Source organism: Branchiostoma lanceolatum, chromosome 3 (genome assembly GCF_035083965.1).
Source record: "Branchiostoma lanceolatum isolate klBraLanc5 chromosome 3, klBraLanc5.hap2, whole genome shotgun sequence".
Lineage (NCBI taxonomy): Eukaryota > Metazoa > Chordata > Leptocardii > Amphioxiformes > Branchiostomatidae > Branchiostoma > Branchiostoma lanceolatum.
Genome location: NC_089724.1, coordinates 19713240 through 19736206, shown reverse-complemented (window position 1 = coordinate 19736206; position 22967 = coordinate 19713240). Strand labels below are relative to the sequence as shown.

The window sequence follows — 22967 nt, the reverse complement described above, 5'->3', positions numbered from 1 at the left end:
TGGATTGGATGGTTCACACCAGAATCACATATCGGGATCAAACTCGTCCGTGCCTGGGTAAATCCTGATCCGGGAATCCTGGTATGACCTGGGTCTTTGTGCCACTACAGTCAGTATTTCTGGGAGGGGGGGATGTCCACTCCTTGATCATCTACATGAAAGCTTTAAGTGGTGCACACTTGTTGTGAGTGAAAGGTAGCTCCATAAAAATGAGTAACAAGCTGAACTCAAATAGAGTTTGGAGAGCCTCTCTCTGTTGAAGTTGGGCACATGAGTGCACATGCATATAGCAAACCTTACTCGACTTCCCTACCTGTCATTTTTAGAAAATCGACTTGGAATAATCATAATTGTAATGTCAGACAAGTAGGAAATCAACATCAACCTATCACCATCCAATCTTTACTCATTTTTCATGTCTTACTTTGCTGAACTAAAGTTGCCAATTGTTCCAACATTCATTATTTGAGAGTAGCATTTCCATTTTCGTCAAGTAGAGAAGTATTAATAGAATCAATAAAGCCATTAGTTAGTAGTGGTTCTTCCACAATGTTCTCATTCATTAAGTGGGTAAAGAAATGTTCATCTCAGCTTGAGATTTCTCTCATATCTCGAGTTTTGACAGAAGACCTTGTGAAACAGAATCGTAAAGTCTAACTTGGATGAAGTGTTGACATTTGAAGGTGCAATAATGCATGTATCAGGGCACCAACTTTCACATATTTATAAGTTCTTCAGGAACTTACAATACACTAGCACTTACTTTATTACACCTTCAACAAGAGTATGATAGAAACAAAAGGAAGATCTTATCTTTTAATAGATATGTATGATACACATACTATCACCTGTTGAATAATACAACAGAGACTCTCTCATGAAACATGCAGCATAGCAATAAAATCTGGAATGAAATGTAATACCAAATTTATCTGTTGCTTCCTGTTATCTGACTCTAACGTTTTCATTATATATGTACTCCCAATATCAATAAACTTTATTGACATTGTTATCATATTACCCCCTATATGTAGACGACTTAGCCTTTGTGTTTCTGGATGAAAGCTTGTCTAAAACATACTGCTCGTACCTTTCTCTATTTTAAAGTACAGGTAGTAGGGTTAGGGTTGGCGTTAAGAAGGGCATCCAGCCGTAAAAACTCTTGCTACAAAAAAGACTTGCACTTGATGAGGAGTTCTGGGGCTCCCCCATCCATGTGCAAGCATGTCCAACTCCCATATGATGGGGAATAAAAGACGTAAAATTGGAGAGGGAGAGAGAGGTATCCAGTTTTCAAATTCATAGCAAAAGTTCAAATGAAACTTGTCACCGAATACAAGTTCTCTTCATATCAGTCTTGAACAATATACTAGTAATATAGGTTTAAATAAGACAGTCTAGGACTTGTTTTAATCTCTGTTACTCTGCCACAGTCCAGGACACCTCTCTCTCCCCTGTACTCTGTTAACTCTTAGGTATAACTTACAGAAACAGAAATGATCACTGTGACATCTCTAAAAATATTGATATAATTTTTGCCATCCTTGCCTAAAATGACTGAAAGAGAGACACTTATAATGACAATTTACTAATGATTGACTTCAAGTGTATGAAAGTAGTAAAGAAAAGTATCCCATATCCCACAATCCACCATGGAACATTTTACACCTTTAATATGTTTACTAAATGACTGGAGACATCAGCACAACTACTTGTGAAATTGACCAGGTGCCTAGCAACAAGGCTCCACCTATTTATTTGTGCGTCCCAGGAACGCCCACTGGGGTAACAGGTCGGTTTTATCCTACCTGCAGCCAGGGGGTATCTTATATTATGGAATGAATAACTGATGTGTACCTTTAAAATGGGGTGGGTTACGTATCTACGGGGAATGGTTGTATTGTAGGAAAGGTCAGACTCTCCCTAGCAGCTATATAACAAAACAAAACTTTTGTTCCATATGTACACACAGTCGACAAACGAGGTGAGTGGAATTGAAAGGGTTGTTTAAACACGGCGAGTAATTTCCGTACGCGAAAAGAGCGGTACTCACCGAAAGGAATTCCTTCAACCACACCGGTAGCATGTTATCCGGCTGCAAGAGAAAATACGGGAGATAAGAGATGTGTCTAAAATATAGCATTGGGAGAAATGTAAACCTGACCGGATATAAACAGTTCGCTTGTTCACATGGCGTGTGAAAACGTCAACAAAACAAATGACCGGACCAAAACAGCAACTGCGGGCGATCGAGATCACTTTGCACCTTCCCATTCGATCCTGGGGAAACTGGATTAAAGCCACAATAACAAAATAGACAGACAGCAACATCAGATACTCACATCTTCAAATATGGAGCCCACATTAGCAGAGACGAGTAACATCCCAGGCCCCATGTTCCGCTCGGCATCCCCCATGGCGAACAACTCCCCAACTTTGGCGCCGACCACGAGCGCTCCCGACTGCTCAACGTAAAACCGCAACGGTCTGTGGATAGGGCGGGTTCCTCTCCTTCTGTCCTCGGCTTAGATTCCACGAAAAGAGCAGATCTTCATGATCTGGAGGCAGGAAAGCGCGATTAGACAACGGAGCTTCCCGCCCGCAGACGGAAAAATCAGCCCGAGCGTGTAAACGTCACGGCTACCTGTGTACCTCATGACGTCAATGGAGCTAGTAAACTGGACCAGTCCAATACCACAACAGGGGTGGGCAGCCTGCTTGACCTCATCAGCATCTGTGACCTCGAGTTCCCGCCAAACTTTCCAACCTTTCGATTCTTGATATTACATGCGCATGGTGTGAAAGAGGATCGCCATGACAACTGCTGTAGCCGACAGATGCGACGAATGATTAAGAGAAGAGGTAGATTTATCATTTGTCATCTCAAGACAGCTGGAAGTCCTTGTAGAATCGAAATATGTCTACAACAAAGTGCTGCTAGCTTTTGGGGAGGGGGGCAACAATATAAGCCCTTCTTTTGTAATACAAATGTATGTTACATAGATAATATGGGCAAGGCGGTTTATTTTTAGCAACAGCAAATGAAAGGAATAGTTAACTTTGATGGAAGAACGTTTTACTCTGAGACTCATGAAATATCTAGGTAGGGCATAATGCATTAAGAAGTAGGGACCTTACTGTTATTTGTTTCCACAGGAAGTAAGGAATAACATCCTGAGCCATGGCAGGAACAATTCGCCGGTTGGAGGAGACGGTTGTGAACCGTATTGCAGCAGGAGAAGTCATAGTCAGACCAGCCAACGCTGTGAAGGAGATGCTCGAGAACTGTCTGGATGCTAAATCATCTGCCATTCAGGTAAACCGCACAGAAGTTCAAATTCATTTTGTGTCATTGATGTTGGTGTTCACATGAGAAGCAAATTTTCTTGTGAGAAGCCATTTCCTTCTTTCTATTTATTTCTATGTGCTCTGTCATGTTAGTAAGATAAGACACTGTTCTGTTGAATGTTCCTACAGGTTGTTGTGAAGTCAGGTGGTCTGAAGCTGTTACAGATCCAGGACAATGGAACAGGTATCAGGCGTGAAGACATGGACATTGTGTGTGAGCGCTTCACCACCAGCAAGCTGCAGAAGTTCGAAGACTTGACATCCATCGCCACCTATGGTTTCCGAGGAGAAGCGCTTGCCAGTATCAGCCACGTGGCCCACGTTACAATAGTGACAAGAACAGCCGATTCTAAATGTGCATACAAAGCTGGCTACTCAGATGGTAAGCCGCTGGCAACCCCAAAACCATGTGCTGGGAACCAAGGCACACAAATTACTGTAGAGGACTTGTTCTATAATGTTCCATCACGACGCAAGGCCATGAGGAGCCCAGGAGAGGAGCATGCAAAGGTCGCCGAGGTCATGAGCCGGTATGCCATCCATAATGCTGGTGTGGGATTCACGCTGAAGAAGCAGGGAGAGAGCATGGCAGAGCTGCGAACCTCCCCTACTTCCTCCACCATAGATAACATCCGCACAGTGTACGGCCCCGCAGTCGCACGGGAGCTGATCGAGGTCAAGTGCAACGACAGCAGGCTGGCTTTTTCAATGAAAGGTCACATCTCCAATGCAAACTATTCCACCAAGAAGTTCATCTTTCTTCTCTTCATCAACCATCGCCTGGTAGACTCCACCGCCTTGCGAAAAGCCCTGGAGGCCGTGTACTCTGCCTACCTTCCCAAAAACATGCATCCATTTGTTTACATGAGTGTGGAGATCATGCCGTCCCATGTTGATGTGAACGTCCACCCCACCAAACATGAGGTGCACTTCCTTCATGAGGATGTGATTATTGAGGCAATACAGAAGCAAGTGGAGACAAGTTTGCTGGGATGTAACTCATCTCGCACATTCTTTACTCAGGTCAGTACATGTGTTGGTGTTATTTGGAGCCTATTCATGTTACGTTATCACCGCCATTTCGGGGTCAATATTTACAGTAATATGATTCACATATCCATGAATAATAGCACAAGAGTTTAAAGATATGTAGAGATCTTCCGACCAGCTTAGATAACCGCTATTAAAGCTCAGAGAACAGAATAGGAAAAGAACACTTTAAAATTGCCTCTGAAACAAAGAAATACTGTACGCTAGAGCTATGAAGCACTTTAGATGATCGTCTGAATTGATGTCAGTGTGACTTTTAATTTTTGTGATGACAAGTTGTCTCCTTTCCACAGGCTCTCCTACCTGGAGTTGTAGTACCTGTAACAGAGGTTACTAGCAGCGAAACTTCTTCAAGCATATCCTCCAAGACGTATGCCCATCAGCTAGTCAGAACAGATCACAGGGACCAGAAACTTGAAGCATTCCTGAAGAAACCAGAAGATCCTATCATCTCTTCTCCCAGTGTTTCTACAAAAACATCAGTTGCAGAAGTTGATCTTGCTGTACCAACCACATCCAAGATGACAGATGCTGACACTGCTGATGTGCCCATGGCAACAGATGAGCACCAAAATCAGAGAAAGCGTCCACGAGAGGAAGGGGTAGAGGAGGAATCTGAGGAAACAATAATTGGCGGTATGTTTTTGTACATTTTTCTTATAGACTTGTAGTCAAATGTTGTTGGAAACAGCTTCTTGTCCTTAACTACGTCATTACCTGGCTTCTTGTGACTTTGCCTGTATTTTTTAATGTCCTTTGCAGAAGAAGAGAGCAGAGGTGAAGGAAATAAATCTACACAACGGCGTCCCATCACTCTAACCAGTGTCCTGGCCCTTCATCAGGAGATCAAAGACACCATGCACACAGGGCTGAGGGAGATGGTGACACAGCTGAAGTTTGTGGGCTGTGTGGATCCAACACGAGCTCTTGTCCAGCACCAAACCAAGCTCTACCTTGTCAGCACACGCCGTTTGAGCCAGGAGCTGTTCTACCAGTTGGCTCTGTTTGACTTTGGAAACTTTGGCATGCTTCGTCTGTCAGAGCCAGCGCCAATCCATGAGCTGGCCATGTTAGCTTTAGATAGTGAAGAGAGTGGTTGGACTGAAGAGGATGGGTCTAAGGAAGAGCTGGCACAGTACATTGTGACCTTCTTGCAGCAGAAAGCACCAATGCTTCTAGACTACTTTTCTTTACAAATCGACTCAGAAGGAAACCTCTGCACCCTGCCTTTGCTTTTGGAAAACTACATCCCACCATTAGAAGGTCTGCCAATGTTTGTGCTGAGACTAGCAACAGAAGTTGACTGGGACAGTGAGAGGGATTGCTTCCAGACCTTTGCCAGAGAGTGTGGGCTCTTCTATGCCATCAGTTCTAGTGTTTCCTCAACCAGTGAGGATTCAAAGTCCTGGAAGTGGACAGTTGAGCATGCATTGTTTCCTGCCTTCCGTTCCTCCCTGCTGCCTCCCAAGACATTTGCAGAAGACAGAAGTGTCCTGCAGATCGCCAACCTGCCGGACCTGTACAAGGTGTTTGAGAGATGCTAGAACCTGGAGGTAATGAAGGCAGAACTGAACGTGAATGTGCCATTATTCTCTACAAATTCACGTTATTAACGTGTTGATGGCATGCAACAGAAATATTTAAGTTTCTGTTCAACATCTTTATTTTTCCTTGACTTGTTTCTCTTCTCTTTGGCAGTCCAGTCACAGGACTTGTTTCACAGGTAGATTGATAGTAGAATGTTTCATTAGTTAAACATCTTGATTAAAGGTTTGCTCTCACAAAGTGTTTCAGCTTGTTCTTTTAGTTTTGTGTACACAATACCTGTACACAACCCCATTTGTCCCAGTCACTGGCATATCCCACACATTCTACGTGTAGCTGAGATAAAAGGGGTTAAAGTAGCCTCTTTCACAGACTGAGGTGAAGCCATTAATTTGTTTAAGGAGTGCTGATTCGCAATTTTAAACACAGGCCTCTAGCCATGGGGAAAGGATCTCCCCTGGCCTTCAATAGAGAGTCTGGCCTATGTGGAAAATCACAAGTCAGCACCAGAAGGTCTGTGAAGGAGGCTAGGGTTAAAGTACCTATTGTCAGGGCCAAAATGGAAAGGTGGATAAGCTGTAAAAATAATAACAGGAACACCCACACTTTCAAAACTACAGTTTGTATCTTAGCTGTTCTCATGCGACATCATGTACCTCCAATTTTGCTTGAACCCATTTCAATTTCTTGCAGTGGGGTAAATACTCGAGGTTTAGATGCTAGGGAGAAATTGAGAAACACTACACAATAGGTGTGTTTCAATTCTGAAATTGTACAGATCTTTAAATGAACTAGATGAAGCTTGAATCAAATGCAGCACTGTATAATTGACATGAGTTTCTAGAAAAATGCTAGGTTTCCAGCATTAAAGAATTCTCTGACATACTTAAAATTAAAATGTGAGAATGCCTCATCCATAGAAGTAGTATTAGTACTGTAGTAGTATCCAGTACATGTATTTGCAAAATCATCCCCTTGATTAGCTCAGAAGCATTCATAACAGTATGATTTGAGGTAAGCACAAACTTCCCATTCTACAGATGACATGTCACAGAATCATGATATTAGAAAAGCAATTCCATTGTACTTCACAGTGCAGTTCACACACTTCCGGAAACGTCCGGAATTAAATCTCCGAATTTTAGCCAGTTGTAGAGTTTGAATCGTCTTTATATAAGTTCACACAACACAGTGTAAGTAGGACTAACCCTAATGCTGCACTGACCATCTACAGCTTATCTGACTATCTATGGAATGTTACTTGTGTTTCCAGTAGTTAAAAACAATGCTGCCAGCTATGTAAGTTATTGATTTTGTAACATTTCTTTTCAGCATTGTTTCAACAAAGATTCACATAGTATCACATGTCGACAGTTAAGTCAGCTGGTCCAGCCTAGACTAAATGTACCTAAGATCTTAAGTTTTTATGTTTGGTTCCTCCCTATACCTTTTTTTCCACAGGACAAGTACACAAACAGCACAACACAGCAGTGAGTATAGCTTTGACATTTGACACCTGGGGTTGCAATGTATCTTTCTTATCTATTATTGGCACTACAAGTATTTTTAAATTGGACCTCAAACCTCTTTTTTGTACAAAGGCACATGAGAAAAATGTGCTTTATTTTTGCCATTCCAGTGCCATTTTCTACTGTCAGAATCATTGACCACAGAATGGGTACAAAAGACATACAAATTGCAACCATAGAATTTTGAAATTCTACTTATTATTCACAATCATTCAGAGATACATTGATCAATAGCACTGTTGGCTCTTTATCATGATTGAAAGTTTCACAAACCTACGAATTATCTTTGATATCGACTCACTCTCTTTTTCAATGAAAAAATGTAAGCTGGGGACAGTCCTGGTTCTATATATATAATTACTAACAAGTATATCACCAAACATTGAATAATAGACTTCCAGATGGCTCATAATCAACAAAACTTCATTGTAAGCAACATTTTCATATCTACAGTTACAATAATATATACAATGAATTTCAATAAGCAATCACAGAATGTATCAAGAGTAATATCATAAAGCTCAGAGCCTTTACCAGGGAATATACATGTACATGTTTCAACCACCACATTTAATTACACTTTTTCACAAAGACGTGTCAACATGCTGGACATGTACGAACTGTTTTCATGCATAATTACTAGAATATCACAGGAAAACGTCATTTTAATCTCATTAATTTTTTTTAACCACACATGATACTGATATTAATTCTGACAGCTTTTACACTTCACCGGCTATATTCTTAGTCATCAGTTATTGATATCAATTGCTCAAGTTTCCTCCTCCAAATTTGCTCCATCTTCAGGATTTTAAGTAAATGTGGTACGTATCAAGAATCCAAGTCCTTTTCAGTAGTTTTTGCATTTCACACAATATAGGAATGACTGTATTTAAAACTACAAAAAAAATTTCCATCCATGTTAATGCTCTTTGCCATTACATCAAGTAAAAGTTTACCATTAACTTTTAATATTAAAGTACAGTACATGTACAATGTAAATCAGTTTTATTTTAAGTATATGCTTATCAAAGGACCTTGGAATTTCATTTGAAAGCTGTTCATGTTTCAATTAGATGCTGTGGCTGCTGGATATTAGCAAAGCACACTGCACAGCATTAGCCAGTTTCTTTCATTTTTCTTCACTGATAAAACTTAGCGTGCAAGTGTTTGGCCCACTCCAATTGTCTGTTACTCCACCTTGAGAAGCTTGCTGTACTCTTTCTGTTGTTCCTTCTTGAAGTCCTCCTTCACTGTCATCCTTTTCAGCTGTCCATCCCTGATTATGGGAGAGACAGATTTGTTAGACTAAACAATCAATTCTGTCCAGCTAACATTTCCCATTGGTAAATTGTAGGATCATTATACTCACTATAGTCAGACATGCACAGGCCCCTTGTAAGTTCCATACAACTAGACAAGAAATATGCGCATCTTACAAATAACGAGTTATTCACATGTTTCATGTCTTCTAGAAACTACGATATGATTGAAAAACTATGTGAATTTGTGTACAAATGTTTCAAGAAGAGAGAAGAGACTCTGTAGATTTAGATGGAATATAGCACAATGTTCCTTTTCTTTTACTTCATGTTATCTATATATGCATTAAGCCCAAGTTGGGCATGAATATGCAATAAAGTTCATTGTCATTGTCATTATAATAAGGTGCTCCTGTTCATCTTATAATGGAGGTTTTTTTAAAGCTCTTTGCCTTTACATAAAACATTTTTGAGACTCATCGTTAAGACTTGTTTAAGAAACTCCAAGAAGCTTTTGCTTCAATTTGTTGCAAAAGACTATCAAGGAAGACTGCACAATGAAGAAACCTACCATAACAAGTCCACCAGCCCGCCCTTCTGTGCTATCTCATGCTTCACTCTGTTGGCAAACTCCACAGCCGCCTCCCCCTCCTGTGCAGTATGGAAACAATAAGTATTTTTCATGTACATTGTACCATGATACATACAAGCATAATACCACAGAATCAACCACCACTGGAAACACCATCAGGCCTCGAAATTAACTTTTTCCCCTACTGTCCCAACATTGTCCCAAAAGTGGATTTCAACTGTCCCGAAAGTGTCCTGAAGTGTCCCAACCAGGGCCAAAGATGTGAACTTAGTGTCGGGTCTGCATTCAGTTCCAGAGGTTCATGTTCAGGTTTGGACCTATACTCAAGTCAGGACCTGAGCCCAAGCCAATCTGTGTTAGAATATTTTTTTTTAGTTATATACAAAATTGTGTATTGTAAAATAGAAAATTGCATGAAATTTGAAAAATATAATACATACAAAGGTATATACACTCAGTAGTAAACACAAGTTTCAACAAAGTTAACAACCAGAAATATTGTTCCTGAAATAATGCATTTTAATAGGTTATAAAAGAAAAAGCCTAATTCTGCAGAGTTTAAAGACTTCATTGATGCGGTGGCTCTTGGGGAGGTAGAACAAATCCGAAAATGTTTGATTTCTAATCTTGCAGGGCCAACCTTAATCAAGTAATTGAGGTGTGACCATCCCTCTGCTGACCCCCTGTCAGGGGAGCAGACATGTGCCACAGCCTAGCTGGGACAGGCTTTCCTTTCACTATGCTGAGTGATAAATGATGATTGATTTTGAGAAGACTAGTACCACACCAAAAACAGTGGGTGGGACCAGTATACAGTTTCACAAGGGAGGAGCACAGTGGCTCTCAGGAGCCCTGATTGTCCCAAATATGTCCCGAATTGATTATTGAGTTGTCCCAGGTCAAATTTTGGTGGCCCCGGGACATAGGGACATAGTTAACTTCGAGCCCTGCACCATGCAAAGCATATATGATAAGATACGTAAACTGAACTGGGGAGACACTTAACTTTATGTCTGGATAGATGCCCTTAATTTGATTCTGAAGTTCTTTTAAAATATGAAGCTCACACATCATGGTCAGGATAACCAACAAGTAAAACAGTTCAGGGTATGATATCATCAACAAAAAGAAGCATACTGAATTTTTAACTCTCTCAACACAGGATCCTAAAGTCACCCCCTTCTAGTGATCACATCTCTGCCTACACTTACTACCTGTACCACAGACATGTGGAGTGGAACATCAAAGGATGGCACCCAGGCTGGGTACTGATGAAAACTACCCACTTTTCTGTGCATGGGCGGCAGGTACCAGACATCACACACGATGGCCCAGGACGTCATCATGAGGAGAAGATACTGGATCATGTTGTACTTGCTGCTGTTCCAGAACGCATCACCAAATCTGGCATCATACTGCAAATAGCATAATAATAATATCAAACTGAATGCAAGAAGCATTTCAATAAAACCTTGGTTAACCAGCTTTTACTACACAAAACCCACAAAAAGGTTGCTTTAATAGAACCAATTGTACATGATCATTGACTTGATCAAAACTGATAAAACCAGAAGAAAGCTACACAATTAAGAATGGACTGCCATTTTGTTAAGTGGTTGAAGCTTGCTCATACAAAGACTGGTGTGCTTACCTTGATAGCAACAGGGTAGATGGCACCGCCCACCTCAAAACTTCCTTTTTTGAACATCATGACTGATGTGTTATTAATGCAAGTTCCTGTAAGATGATCACACAGCTCAGTCAATTTTTTTCTACCATAAGAAACACAGCAAAGCAGATAAAAGTAATTCAGAACAGCTACTTATTTCACATCTTTATTTTCTTCTTCTGAGATGATTACAAAATCCTTGTGCCGGTAACAAACCTAACAGCTCACCTTCCGGGAAAATCAAAATGGGCAGCTTGTCAGGATCTGAAACGTGTTCTTTCAACCTGCAATGAGCAGAATATGGTTTTACTTTTCAATCTTAATCTTGAGAGCTTCATAGTTATTTCAAACCTGAGCAGCATGAGAAAATGTTGGGCTAGGCCAGCTATTTTAGATTATTGGCAACTAAATATGGTTGGTAGGGACATATCAATCAGTAACTGACAAAAAAACTACTTGAATATGAAGAGTACCGAGACCAACCGCCACTGCCTGCTGAAATCATAAGCTATTTATTCCAGTTACGCAGCACAGTGTCATACATGTATAGCAAGGGCACAGAATTCCAAAGGGTCAAGCTGGGGAAGAAGGAAGTTGGTATACAGAAAACAGAATACAAAGCTTGTAATCCTCATAAATGATTATATAAGATGCCCAGAAATTAGATCACCTGTTGCTGACAGCCTGTCTGTCCTTGACCTCTGACCTCTGGAACCAGATGTGGGCCTCTGACCTTGACATGGCCCGCTGGATCATCCCTGTGAACCCACCATGGACCTGACCAACCTGTGGGTCAACAGGTGCAAGTAGAGCAATTAGAAATGGAACGTCAAAACCAGATCATGCAAATACATGTACTGAAATTCAGAAGGATTTTCTGTTATTCAAATCTTGATGAGCCCAGTTTCTTAGCAGTGACCTCACCATGGCATAGCAGGCATCACAAGCCAAGATGATGACGTCAATGGGCGAGGTGTGATTTGCCACACAGATGCCTCCTCCCTTGGCGCGATTCTCTCTATGGGGAAAGACGCAACATTATTATAATACATGTTGGACACCCTTCCTTTCCACCGTCCATTTTATATCCATGGAACAAATATCGCACTCCTGGCGGCCGCTTGAAGGTTACTGCCCCCTAGAGGGGGGTCATTAATCTCAGCCAGAGAGGGATTGTGTAAACACAGGCTAGAGCAAACATCAATTACATTTGTACATCTATGTGATAAAGAACTGCTGTGATGTCACAAAATCAGAAGATGTACTCACTTGTTATGGTAGGTGACCACAGCAGAAAAGGCTCTGGCCAGGATACGGTAACACATCAGGCTGACATACTTGCTGACATGTCTCTTGTAACTGGTAAACAGATAAGTGTTGACAGAGGTTCAAAACTTACAGGTAGCTTCTAGCATAGAAATGATGTCATTCTCCTATGCAGAACGTCGCCCTATACAATATACCTAGGGGAGGCTCTGCTAAACCAGGCTGAGATTGGCACTTTTGTGCGTGGCCTCTAACTATCTGTCAGTCAATCAGAGAATTGGCTTTACCTACATTTAGGCGATTCTCTGACTGGCTGACAACTGGTTAGAGGCCACGCACACAAAAGTCGAAACCTCAGCCCAATTCAACAAAGCCTCCCAACATGCCCAAATGTATATACTGTACAGGCCACAAATGAGGCAAAGGCATAGGACTAGGAGAATGACTAATGTCTCCAGGAACAAAACTGTGCATGCTTAAGTTGTCATAGGCCCTTTAGCCTCTTGTGCAACAATGAAAATAGATTTAGTGCAAAAATAGTGTATCTACATGCATCCCTTCAGGGTTTGATCATCATGATTATATCTCATCACAAAAAGGAAATTGCTGGATAAAATCTCTGGTACATGAGTCATGACACCCCACATTTTACAGATAAACTTAACAACAGTTAACTTAACAACAGTTAAGAGCAGAAAAACAAAAATTGAGGTGCAAAAGTGGACATCACACAGTGTTATGATGTTACCTAGTTTTAGATAAGATACTAAGGGTTGCCGTGGCGACCATGAAGATACCGACACTGACTGTAGCCAGCAGCAATCTGTAATATGATCATTGATTCAATTAACTTTCCGATCACATTATCAAATGATGGGTGAACGGAATACCACAAGGGTGAGGTGTCCTCCTTAACCTTCCATCTCCCTGAGAGATGTCAAGGAGACATAATCAACCTCAGAGATTGACATCACCCAGTACATGACATTCTTCCATCCACCCATCATTACAATCACAGTGCATTGCCCTATGGAGACGTGTCAGTTTCCTCCTCAATAATTCTCTCCAAAGTACAACAATGGGTTACTGAACAGTATCAGAGAGAGGAGTTTGTGGCAGAGCCACATTTCTATCAATGATCATGAATGTCTGTGTTTACCGGCAAATCAAACCTTTGTCGTCCTAATTCTGACGGAAAGCAGACACTTCTCCATTGTGACAGATAAAAAACAATACCAGGGAAGACTTACCGAGAATTAGGCATCAAGCCTATAGCAGCAGTTGTCATTAGAAAAATGTTCACGCTCACAACAAAAAGAATGAATCTGGACAGATGTAGAAATAGAAAAAAAACATACAAGTTGATTGTGCATACCAAAGTTAAAGTCAATGATTCACTTTTTATATTATCCTGTGACAAAGGTTTTTTTCATGAGTCCTGTAAAATAATATTTTGTGCTTTATTTATATCAGCATAATGGGGGGGGGGCTCCATATTCCGACATACGTTCTAAGGAAACGCACAGTCCTTTTGTAAAGGTGTGTGTGACACTTAATGTATGAAACATGAGCTTCGACCTTGAAATATACTTATAACTGGAATTTAAGCTTCACAGATTTGTATTTATACTATTTCTAGCGCTTTGCGTACAAGAGTTACGGCACGCAGAAGCGACAGTTGTATTTTTGTACTTGTGCGTAAGGAATGTTCCATCACAAAAGGTATGCCCTCAAAACTATGAAAATACAAGGTGATTGCTGGACAAAGTACAACAGTTACTGTTTTTCTGTCACAAACTCTTTTCATTTCGCCGATCGGAACTGTGTTTACAACATAGCAGGTTCTGTCTACGCCTTCTTGCATTTCACGTTAGTGGTCACATTGAAATCGAATCACGTGATTGATGAATATTGCGGAATGCAGAGACGCTGTAAACAACGCACATCGTTTCAGTTCAAACTATCCAAGAATAAAGACACTACCAAGACACAGGTGTGGGTTTTTGTAGATTTCAATAAACATTACTTGTATATGCGGTGTCGTTCTGGAATATTCCGCGCTCTACACTCCAAGTAATTCAGCCGAGTTGAAGGCTAGGTTCACAGGTGTTTTTAAGATACAAACTTAGTCCATTGTTACTGGTCCTTATCATATACATGCACTTATGCACAGCGCAGTAACATTTGTTTTCCAAACTAGTTCCGATTTAGGGGTATGTCGGAATTACGAGCCCTCCCGTTAACATTATCAAACAGATATCTCAATATCATTCAGAATCAGAGATGAAATCAGAGAATTAGGAAGACTTGCATTCAAATTTGTTTGCAGTTTAATTACTTTTCTTTGTAAATTCTTTAATTGTGATGTTTGAAATCAACAATTCAGTTTAAAAATGTCTTGGGTTGACTTGGGTATGTAACAAGAGGTAAGCACATTCACCTTCCATCTTAACAGCAGCCAGGAATTTAAGCATACTGCCATACACACACCATCATCAAGATTTAAAAAAGCATGCAGAACAAGAGCTTTTATTCATAACAATAACACAAATGCCTTATTTTTTAATCTTTAAAACACAGGAATGTGAATTTAGGGCAAGCAAATACATGATCAAATATGTGAGTTAAGCAGACCAATGTCATCTGCACAGCACAGCACTTACCTCATGGGCAGTAGACAGCAGTACCTGAAGAGGAACCCTATCACCCACAGAATTGTGAGCCGCATGCTATAAAAAGTATAAGCACAACAATATCATGAGTTTTCATAATAATTATAATGCTACAATACTCTACCTCAAATGTAGTATTGTGATATCCCTACCAACGACAGATGAATACTCTCAACTAGACAATAACCAGATGGGTAACGTTACCATAAATGTAACTCAAATTATTACATATTATACAAAAGATTCTTAAATCATTATCATTATCAATCATCAGGTATAGCATGAATTTCAGTTTTTCTGCTGTATCACTATTTTGTTGTCTCTTGTTAAGTCTCGTGGTTTATCAAACAGGAGTAGAATAAATAAAGAAAGTTCAATCTGGAATCATAGCAATTTGATTTATTACACTTGATGGAAAGAAAGTCTTACCTTACAAACTCATAATGTGTATTTGTTCTTGTCAAAAGATTCCATGATGGCAACTCTACAGAAAAATTGAGAAAGTTAGTTCCGAACTCAAAGAATGTCCATTCAGGAAAGTTCAAACAAGATGACAATCTTCACACGTTACAAATAAGGCTGAAAAAATTAACATACAGATAGACATGGCTCACCTGCAGCTGAAAAGCATTTTGTTACACTGTCGTCTGCAATTGCCTGCAAAATAATCATTGATTGTTAAAACTGATTAAGTTCAAAATAGACCTTTGTTTGGAGTCTACCGGGTAGATCATAAAGACCTTGTCCAAAGTCAATGCCTTCACTACGTGATGGTGGAGAAATAAGTTTGATATGGGCACTTGCTGGCAGACAATGTTTACTCAAGGGCAAGGGTGATAAGACGGATAAATCACCATGAAAATGAATTTAACAATGAAAACTAGTTTCTTCATCTTAGAATTCACTATGATGCAAGTCTCTAAGGAGCAGGTAGGATATTAAAAATTGATTCGAAGAAGAAAGTTGACAGAAAAGAACTACTAGTATGTACATCCTTAGAATTGTTTGACCTAGTTATAGTAGAAGAGTAAACACAGACGTATAAAGTCCACATCCTTAAATCTGCAAACTAAGCACCAACCTCAATGCCTTGTCTGCAGAAGTGGTAACAATCAGACAATTCAAACTCTCTTCTCAGTGTTCCAAATGATCTGACTTTCTTCAGCGTTGTCCTCTCTTCTTCTTGAATCATGGCAACACCTGAGGACATACATGTACCAGCACGTCTATTATCAGACTTTCATGTAAGGATATTGCTCTAAAATAAAAGTCATAGAATACCACTTCCACAACATTAATACTATATGCATCACGGTCGGTCGGTCGGTTGGTCGGCTGCTCTTGCATGGAATAGTTTTTACATGGCCTACATATACATGACTACTAGTGCTATACTTTTTTATCATCAGCTTTTGTACTTACTGTTCTTATCCTTTAGTGCATCTATATTGTTGTCGGGTAACTGCTCCCCTCTGTTTCCATTCAGGTCCTGTCGACTGTCATGCTGCTGTATTCTGTTTGTAGCAAACTGGAAATAAAACAAGGGACAGTCAAGGGAGGATCGTCAGCTTGTGTACACATATGGGAATAAAATTTATACAAATTTTTAAGTTATTCTTTTTAATTTTTTCTCACTTTAAGGAGGTTCTTTGCTATTACCCATTCAATCTTTCCTTGTCTGTACATGTCCCCAAGGAGCAATGAAGCAGCATTTCGTGGGGCAAGAACAGAACTACTGGCAAAAATGTCTGTATTCTTCTTCATTGACATATTTCAGACAGCAAAGACAACTAAATAGCTGGTACATATTGTGTTTTAGGAAAAAGGTGCCAGTTCCTTCAAAGTAGCAATGAATAGAATAAAATCTGTGACTGTTGTCATGACCACAATGAATACAGTGACCATATAAAAGTCATCTTACCTCAAAAGCCCACTCTAGACAGTCAATATATACCTTACATAGCCCCAACGAACTCAAGGCAGGAATGATGACTGTAGTGAATGAAACAATAAAGGGGAAAACAGAAAATCCCCACAGAAAAACTGCTGAATTGATAAGGATTGCCATTCTCCTGGCAGCAAGTACTGCATGCAGCACTAACTCTACTGAACACGGCAGAGGAAGTTGATGTAATAGAGCCCCCTGGCTGTAAGCACATATGATGATGCAATCTTGTGGAAGTCTGAAAAGACCTGGTGGGGTTAATGCCCTTTCTGTGCCAGACAGCACGTGGACATTTCATTAGTCTATTGTGGCTGAGACAGAAGGCTAACATGCCAGGGTGGTACACTTTGGAAGGCACATGCACCATGCCAGGTACACGTATCTATACATAGGACATTTGCATATGCTAACATGGGCCCATAAGTACTGCAATGCTCACAGGGGACCTTAGGGCCTAATCTCCAAGCAGATGTAAGGATCTGGCTCAGACTCAGTGAAGAGTTGAAGGTGCACAACTAAATATTGCAAAATATGCACAAAACACTAAGGCTGATCCAGATCCTTACATCTGCTTGGAGATTACTTAGGGTCTATACTGGAACATGCTTGATATCAAGTATTACAATATGTATGTGCTTCTCTAGACTTTTTTATCTACATACATGTAGTTATTTGTGCAGCAAGATTGATTACTAGTAGTTTTACTACCTGCTTTGGAGAGTTTACATAGTATATACAAAATGTATGTCATAAAGTTGTGACATTAACATTAAATGAAGTAAAGTCTAAAGCTCCACTTTTCATTTATATCAGCCGCAAATATCATACCATCATTATCATATTCAATGAGATAAGTGTCTGAGCTAAAGGAAAACAAGATAAAGAAAACAAAAACTAGCATGACCTGTTTCTAGAAGTCAAGATGTATGTTCATGATTTCAGCATAGAATTATGTGTCTTAATTTTTCAACAAACATTCAACAAACTAACATCTAATGTAAAAAATATATAAAAAGTAGTAGATAGGAGGCCTTTGAACATGAAAAATACTACCATACCCTCTGGCAAAATTCAACATTCAAGGATACTTTATATGAGCAGCTATATTTTAGCCCATTGACTTACTGCAGTCTGATAACATTGTTTTAGCCTCAGCAGGAGACCATAAACTAAACATAGCTACACTAGATTAATAAACATGAACTAAACATAGCTATACTAAATTAATAATTGACAGTAAGTCAACAGTAAGGCAAAGTCCAAACATAATCTTGGACACGTTGATGAAGGTTAGACATCCAGGTAGTACTAAGATATGCCAAAAATAGTTACTCAAGCAACTGGATAAAATTTTGAAACAGTCAGACGTTTCAGACAGCATCCGCTGTCTTTTGTCAGTGACTAACGATAGGACTGGGAAACTTTCAGGCACTTGGGATAATGCACTGACCACCACCCCCAGACGAACAACAACAATGCCCCCTACAAGTACAAGGGTATAACATTCTTAACACTCATCCCATCATACCAGCTAGCCTGGGTGCCAGACTTTTTAGCTTTTAGCCTCTCAGTCGGTCCTGTAAGACTGAAAAAGTTGACTAAAAAAGTAAAAGCTAAAAAGGCTGGAACTCAGTCTATGTAATGCTAACAGCAAGCACAAAGAGGAAAGCACAAATCTGGGATCAAGTACGGCTGCATATTTAAAGTAACATCTGGTACACTTCAAGTATGAGTCCGAACCTGCAAAGTTTGGTCTTCAATAATGACTTTTGGTGTCTTATGCAAAGAACCTACTCTCAATTCAAAGATGACGCTGATTTCAATGCTTGTCATCTTTTATGAAAGGATAAATAAGCATATACTGTAAGTCTACTTAGATCCGCGGGGCCTAAAATCCGCGGTTTCGGGCAAATGGAAAATCCGCGGTGGTTCTAAAATTCGCGCTGGGCGATGAGTAGAAAAAAAAAAAAACTGAATACTGCCATCAGAAAATGCTTGTTCAATTTTTAGAAATAAAAAATGTTACGAAGGTCGCTACAAAACTGCTTCAAAATCGTCACAAAATGCGGTCTACGCCGAAACTGTGACGGGGAATTCCCGCCTTGTGATCACGTGAAATCTTGCAGTCAACCAATTAGAGCACAGTTTTTCTGACGCTTAGAACAAGCGGTAAACATGAGTAAACAAAGATGGCGGCCCAGCCCGGCCCTGCCGCTAGCGCGCCGTATTCTGAAGTAAAATCACGGCGTAAAATACAAGTCATCTACGCTACGTAAGCAGAATTTTCACTGGAAAAAAATTAAAGGAATAGATTCTCCACCGAATATGACCACAAATGGCGGCAAATCACAGCGTAGGGACTCAAATGCTCGGGTGAAAATCTTGTTTTTCTTTACGTATTTTTGCTCGCTTTCTTGAAAAACAGGTTTTTAATGAGATCAACGTATGTCAGAGGCACCGATATCGATTGTTTGCAAGCATAATAATAGCAAGAAACAAAAGAGTGTGATTGTACAACGGCAGACGGCGTCCCCAAGCCTGTAAGAACAATGCAAAGCCCAAATTGTGGCGTGTATCTCGATAATTATTTTTTGATTTCTCGGTAAATTACTACTGCATGTGTAGCGGTCGGGAGTAGCGACGCCGCTCGGCCAAACTTCTGCGAATCATATGTAATATCACTTGTTTACACGTATGTACTGTGTAAAAGTTCATCATGTTTTACACAATCGTGTGCATTGTTTATGTGTCGCTTTTCCCTGAAGTCAAGCTCACTCGTAAATGTGGGGAGGGGGGCAAAAGTACGATAAACATATCCGCGGGGAAATTGATTCGCGGCGCAGAGGTCGCCGCGGATTCCGCGAATCTAATTATACCGAGGATCTAAGTAGACTTACAGTAAGTTATAACGTAAGGTGACCAGTTAACGGTCGTTTTGTTAACAACGCCGTTTCATGGAAAACGCACTTGCAGAAGTAAATATTTTTCCTTTCCGAAGAAATCTTAGTCGGTCTGTATCAAGGTCTGAATGGCATCATATTTCTTCTGTTGCATATATCGCCCTGTGAGCTTCTTGAAAAAACAAGTCTGTAGTCAAGAATTCTTTCAGGGTGACCAGTTTATGTTCAGTTGTGTGTTTCTCCCTGAATTATTTTTCGAAAGGACATGTATCTGATAATTTCCCACAAAAAGTGCCCGAAGTAATCTACTAACAAAGCATGATGAATAATTGTTTCCATATCGATGACATAGCGTGCACTTTGCAGCTTTGTAGCGCCGCTAAACATACCGATAAGGAATCTACCCCCAACAGAACGCCACTCATAGCACCATGCTGTTCCACAACTTGCACAATCATACTAATGGCAATAAAGACGCATTTAGAGGTTGTTATGACTTGCATAGACCCCGTTCATACTAAATCGCGCAAATCGCGAAATCGCCTTGAGTCGCATTCTTTCACACCAGGGGTCGAACGAGCGCGAGTTGTAAAATCGCGTCCGACAGCTTGATCAACGGCGGACGCGTTATTCGATTGTCACCACTCTTACTGTTGTGTTCAATGACCTTCTTGTACTTCATCTTGAGTTTTTTTACCTTTAATAGTGCGGCATTACTTCCATGTTTTCGCGTATTTGGCCAACTCAGGCAGTCGCCACTTCAGCGTACACGTTCTGGTTTCGGTGGGATCCCTTGAGTTTCTTCTAAATCCCCACATCCCCGAAGATGGCCATCAGTACATGCGTTTTCGTCATTCCATACGCCAAAATCGCTGCCCGATTCTGACATATTTCCGCCGCATTCGGCGTAATATTCCAACAAGCTAGGAGGTAGATGAACATCGTATAATGAGCGGAAAGACTGAATTTGCAGATGACCCCTTGACCCATGACCGGGTCAATATGCAAAGTAAAGCGCCCAACGCGCATCAAGGCGATTTCGAGCGTTCATACTAAGTCGCAATGCAGGCAAATCGCGAGTAAACCACCTCCGGAGGTGGTTTCGTGGAAAGCGATTTCGGGCGATTTCAAATGCGATTTGGAGCGTTCATACTAAGCCACATTATCGCGATTTACGCGATTTCGCGATTTACGCGATTTAGTATGAACGGGGTCATAGATTGGTATAAGCCTTGAAGCGCATTCAGTATGCAAGTGCCACGCTGTGTGCCCTCCCCATATAAGTTGGACTAAAACAGCGCCCCTTTGCGACTTTTCCTTGCCCTCCATGTATAAACGTTATCGGCAGAATCATGTGATGCAAAATGGCATTCCATAACACGGCCTTCGGCGATGATAGTCACTCAATAACATGCAGTTTTGGAGAGCTCTTTGGAAGATCATACATAAGATCAAGATGGATTGTTGAGATAATGACTCAAGGTTCAGTGTCAGATGATGTTGCAAGTTATTTAGCGTTGGTAGGATATTTTAAAAAAGGGACAATAATCGCAGTTTGGAAATACCATGGAATTGGGCCATCCATTACAATGTTATGCATAATGGACAGTTTTGTTGGATAATTCACTGTTTTGCCGGATGCAAACTTATTCAAATGCACTGAATAAATATACATGCACAATGATAACAAGTAATGGACACTTCTTTCCTAGTTTTCTTTTTCGCAGTTCACCTCGAAGTCTGCGCATACCAATAACTGACGGTGAACTGCTCCTGCACGTAAACTGGTTACTTTACGTTACTGTACTTGAGTGTAATTTTATTCTGTCAAAATGCAGATACATCAACATTTTGGACCTGTACTTCAAAGATTTCCGCAGTATCGTACTGGATAATGGTACGAAGACTTAGTGTTGGGTAGCACTCATAAGCATGGAGAGAAGGCTGCCAAGACAACGTCAAGAATGAAAATTTGGAAATGGAAAGCAACAACCACTGGGCAAATGCCAGGACAGCGACACTTGACAATTCAAGGTTAATTCAAGGTTTACAAATTGTTTGCCAGTCTCAGGTCTACCAAAATGTCTATGAAGTCCAATTAAAGACAACTACACCAGGTTGGCTTTTTGACCCCAACGTGACATCATAAAATATCTGTGTCCATGTACGGTAAATGCGAACTGGTCCAGTGAGAGCAAGGAGGTTTTATCTATATAAAACCTCCTTGGTGAGAGTCACTTGATGATAAACAGGTCCTTGAATGTAGGTCAGAAGTCCTACAGACACCATAATAAAATTGTACTCTGCGAAAGCCCATATTTAAAATGGCACTTTCAAGTTCAACATGTCCACTATGTGCCATCCATGAGACAGCTTCCTACAGTCTCTTGGGCATAGATGGGAGGGGGGCATTTACTACTAGTATCTACGTTATCTGTCCACCCAGAATCCCTAGAATCTAGACGACTAGAATCCCCGTTTACCTCAAATACACGAATGAGGACCTTCAGGTAGAGTTTCCGAATTCCCAGTGAAACCCCAACAGCAGCAGGGATGAGAATCAGCAATGCAAAACCCAGAACCGGGAGGAAGAAGACACCGATGACCGTCAACACTAAAACTGCGTCCGCCATGTTCGTTCGTCAGATGAAGGCGCAGGGCGCGCAGCCTAGGTGTCTGCGGGTCTATGGATGCGCCAAACCAGGTCTGTGTGCTTCTCGAATCCCTATATCTGCCACTGGTACACTTGGTAACGACTTTGTTGTGGAAAATTAAGGGGAAATCTATTGTGGTGCTGATGAAAACACAGGCAACCTGCTCTGACGAGCACCAACACGTCTCACAAAGATACGTCAACAGGGTCGATCTGGGGTTATAGGGCGAAACCATCCAAACAGGGGAAAAGGGGCCTCGAAATAAATCGAATTTTATCTAATGTACTTTAGTTAAATGTTTAACCTGCAATCTTAGAGAGAGAAAAGCTAGTGTCAATGTGTTTTGAGAAAGAGGTGCATTTTGTACGTCTAAATCAAACCATTGCGGGATCACCATATCATAGTGGTAGGGTCTGATGAATGAGGTCATTGTTGGTCTGAACTCTGAAGACTGGTTCCTCTTGTCTGTCATCAGACATCAGATCATCCCTCACTTCAATGGGTGTTGCTTATTGTCATGTCCCGCTTTATTTCA

At 40.6% G+C, this 22967-nt stretch overlaps 3 protein-coding genes across 10 annotated transcripts in view; 1 reads left to right on the top strand and 2 right to left on the bottom strand.

Moving 5' to 3' along the window:
* Positions 1-2635, bottom strand: part of LOC136430907 (inositol polyphosphate-5-phosphatase A-like) — a 145846-nt gene extending 143211 nt beyond the window's left edge. For 3 of the 4 annotated variants that reach the window (XM_066421997.1, XM_066421994.1, XM_066421995.1), the window contains exons 1-2: positions 2343-2635; positions 2054-2095 (exon numbers count right to left, since the gene is read on the bottom strand). In XM_066421997.1, the coding sequence (XP_066278094.1) occupies positions 2054-2095; positions 2343-2417 (117 nt within the window). In that variant the 5' untranslated portion in view covers positions 2418-2635. The remainder of the gene's footprint in view (positions 1-2053; positions 2096-2342) is intronic. The other variant, XM_066421996.1, reaches the window with a different exon arrangement.
* A 79-nt stretch (positions 2636-2714) lies between these two features.
* LOC136430903 (DNA mismatch repair protein Mlh1-like) lies at positions 2715-6183 on the top strand. Its single transcript, XM_066421985.1, has 5 exons — positions 2715-2862; positions 3157-3316; positions 3478-4371; positions 4692-5034; positions 5161-6183. The coding sequence occupies exons 2-5, from the start codon at positions 3182-3184 to the stop codon at positions 5940-5942; spliced, it is 2154 nt and encodes a 717-aa protein (XP_066278082.1). The 5' UTR covers positions 2715-2862; positions 3157-3181; the 3' UTR covers positions 5943-6183.
* Positions 6184-6695: 512 nt separating this feature from the next.
* Positions 6696-22653, bottom strand: LOC136430905 (glycerol-3-phosphate acyltransferase 3-like). Of its 5 annotated transcripts, none has more exons than XM_066421989.1 (15): positions 22262-22653; positions 16356-16461; positions 16015-16133; positions 15548-15590; positions 15363-15417; positions 14925-14990; positions 13512-13586; positions 12265-12354; positions 11920-12013; positions 11666-11781; positions 11224-11279; positions 10978-11063; positions 10613-10741; positions 9306-9385; positions 6696-8751 (listed from the first exon to the last, which is right to left on the bottom strand). In XM_066421989.1, exons 1-15 carry the CDS (start codon positions 22409-22411, stop codon positions 8664-8666), a joined length of 1353 nt encoding a protein of 450 aa, XP_066278086.1. In that variant the 5' UTR covers positions 22412-22653; the 3' UTR covers positions 6696-8663. The 5 variants fall into 5 exon arrangements, with proteins under 5 accessions (XP_066278086.1, XP_066278087.1, XP_066278088.1 ...); XM_066421990.1 differs by lacking the exon at positions 13512-13586 and adding an exon at positions 13010-13084; XM_066421991.1 differs by lacking the exon at positions 22262-22653 and adding an exon at positions 16855-17052.
* Positions 22654-22967: the final 314 nt, after the last annotated feature.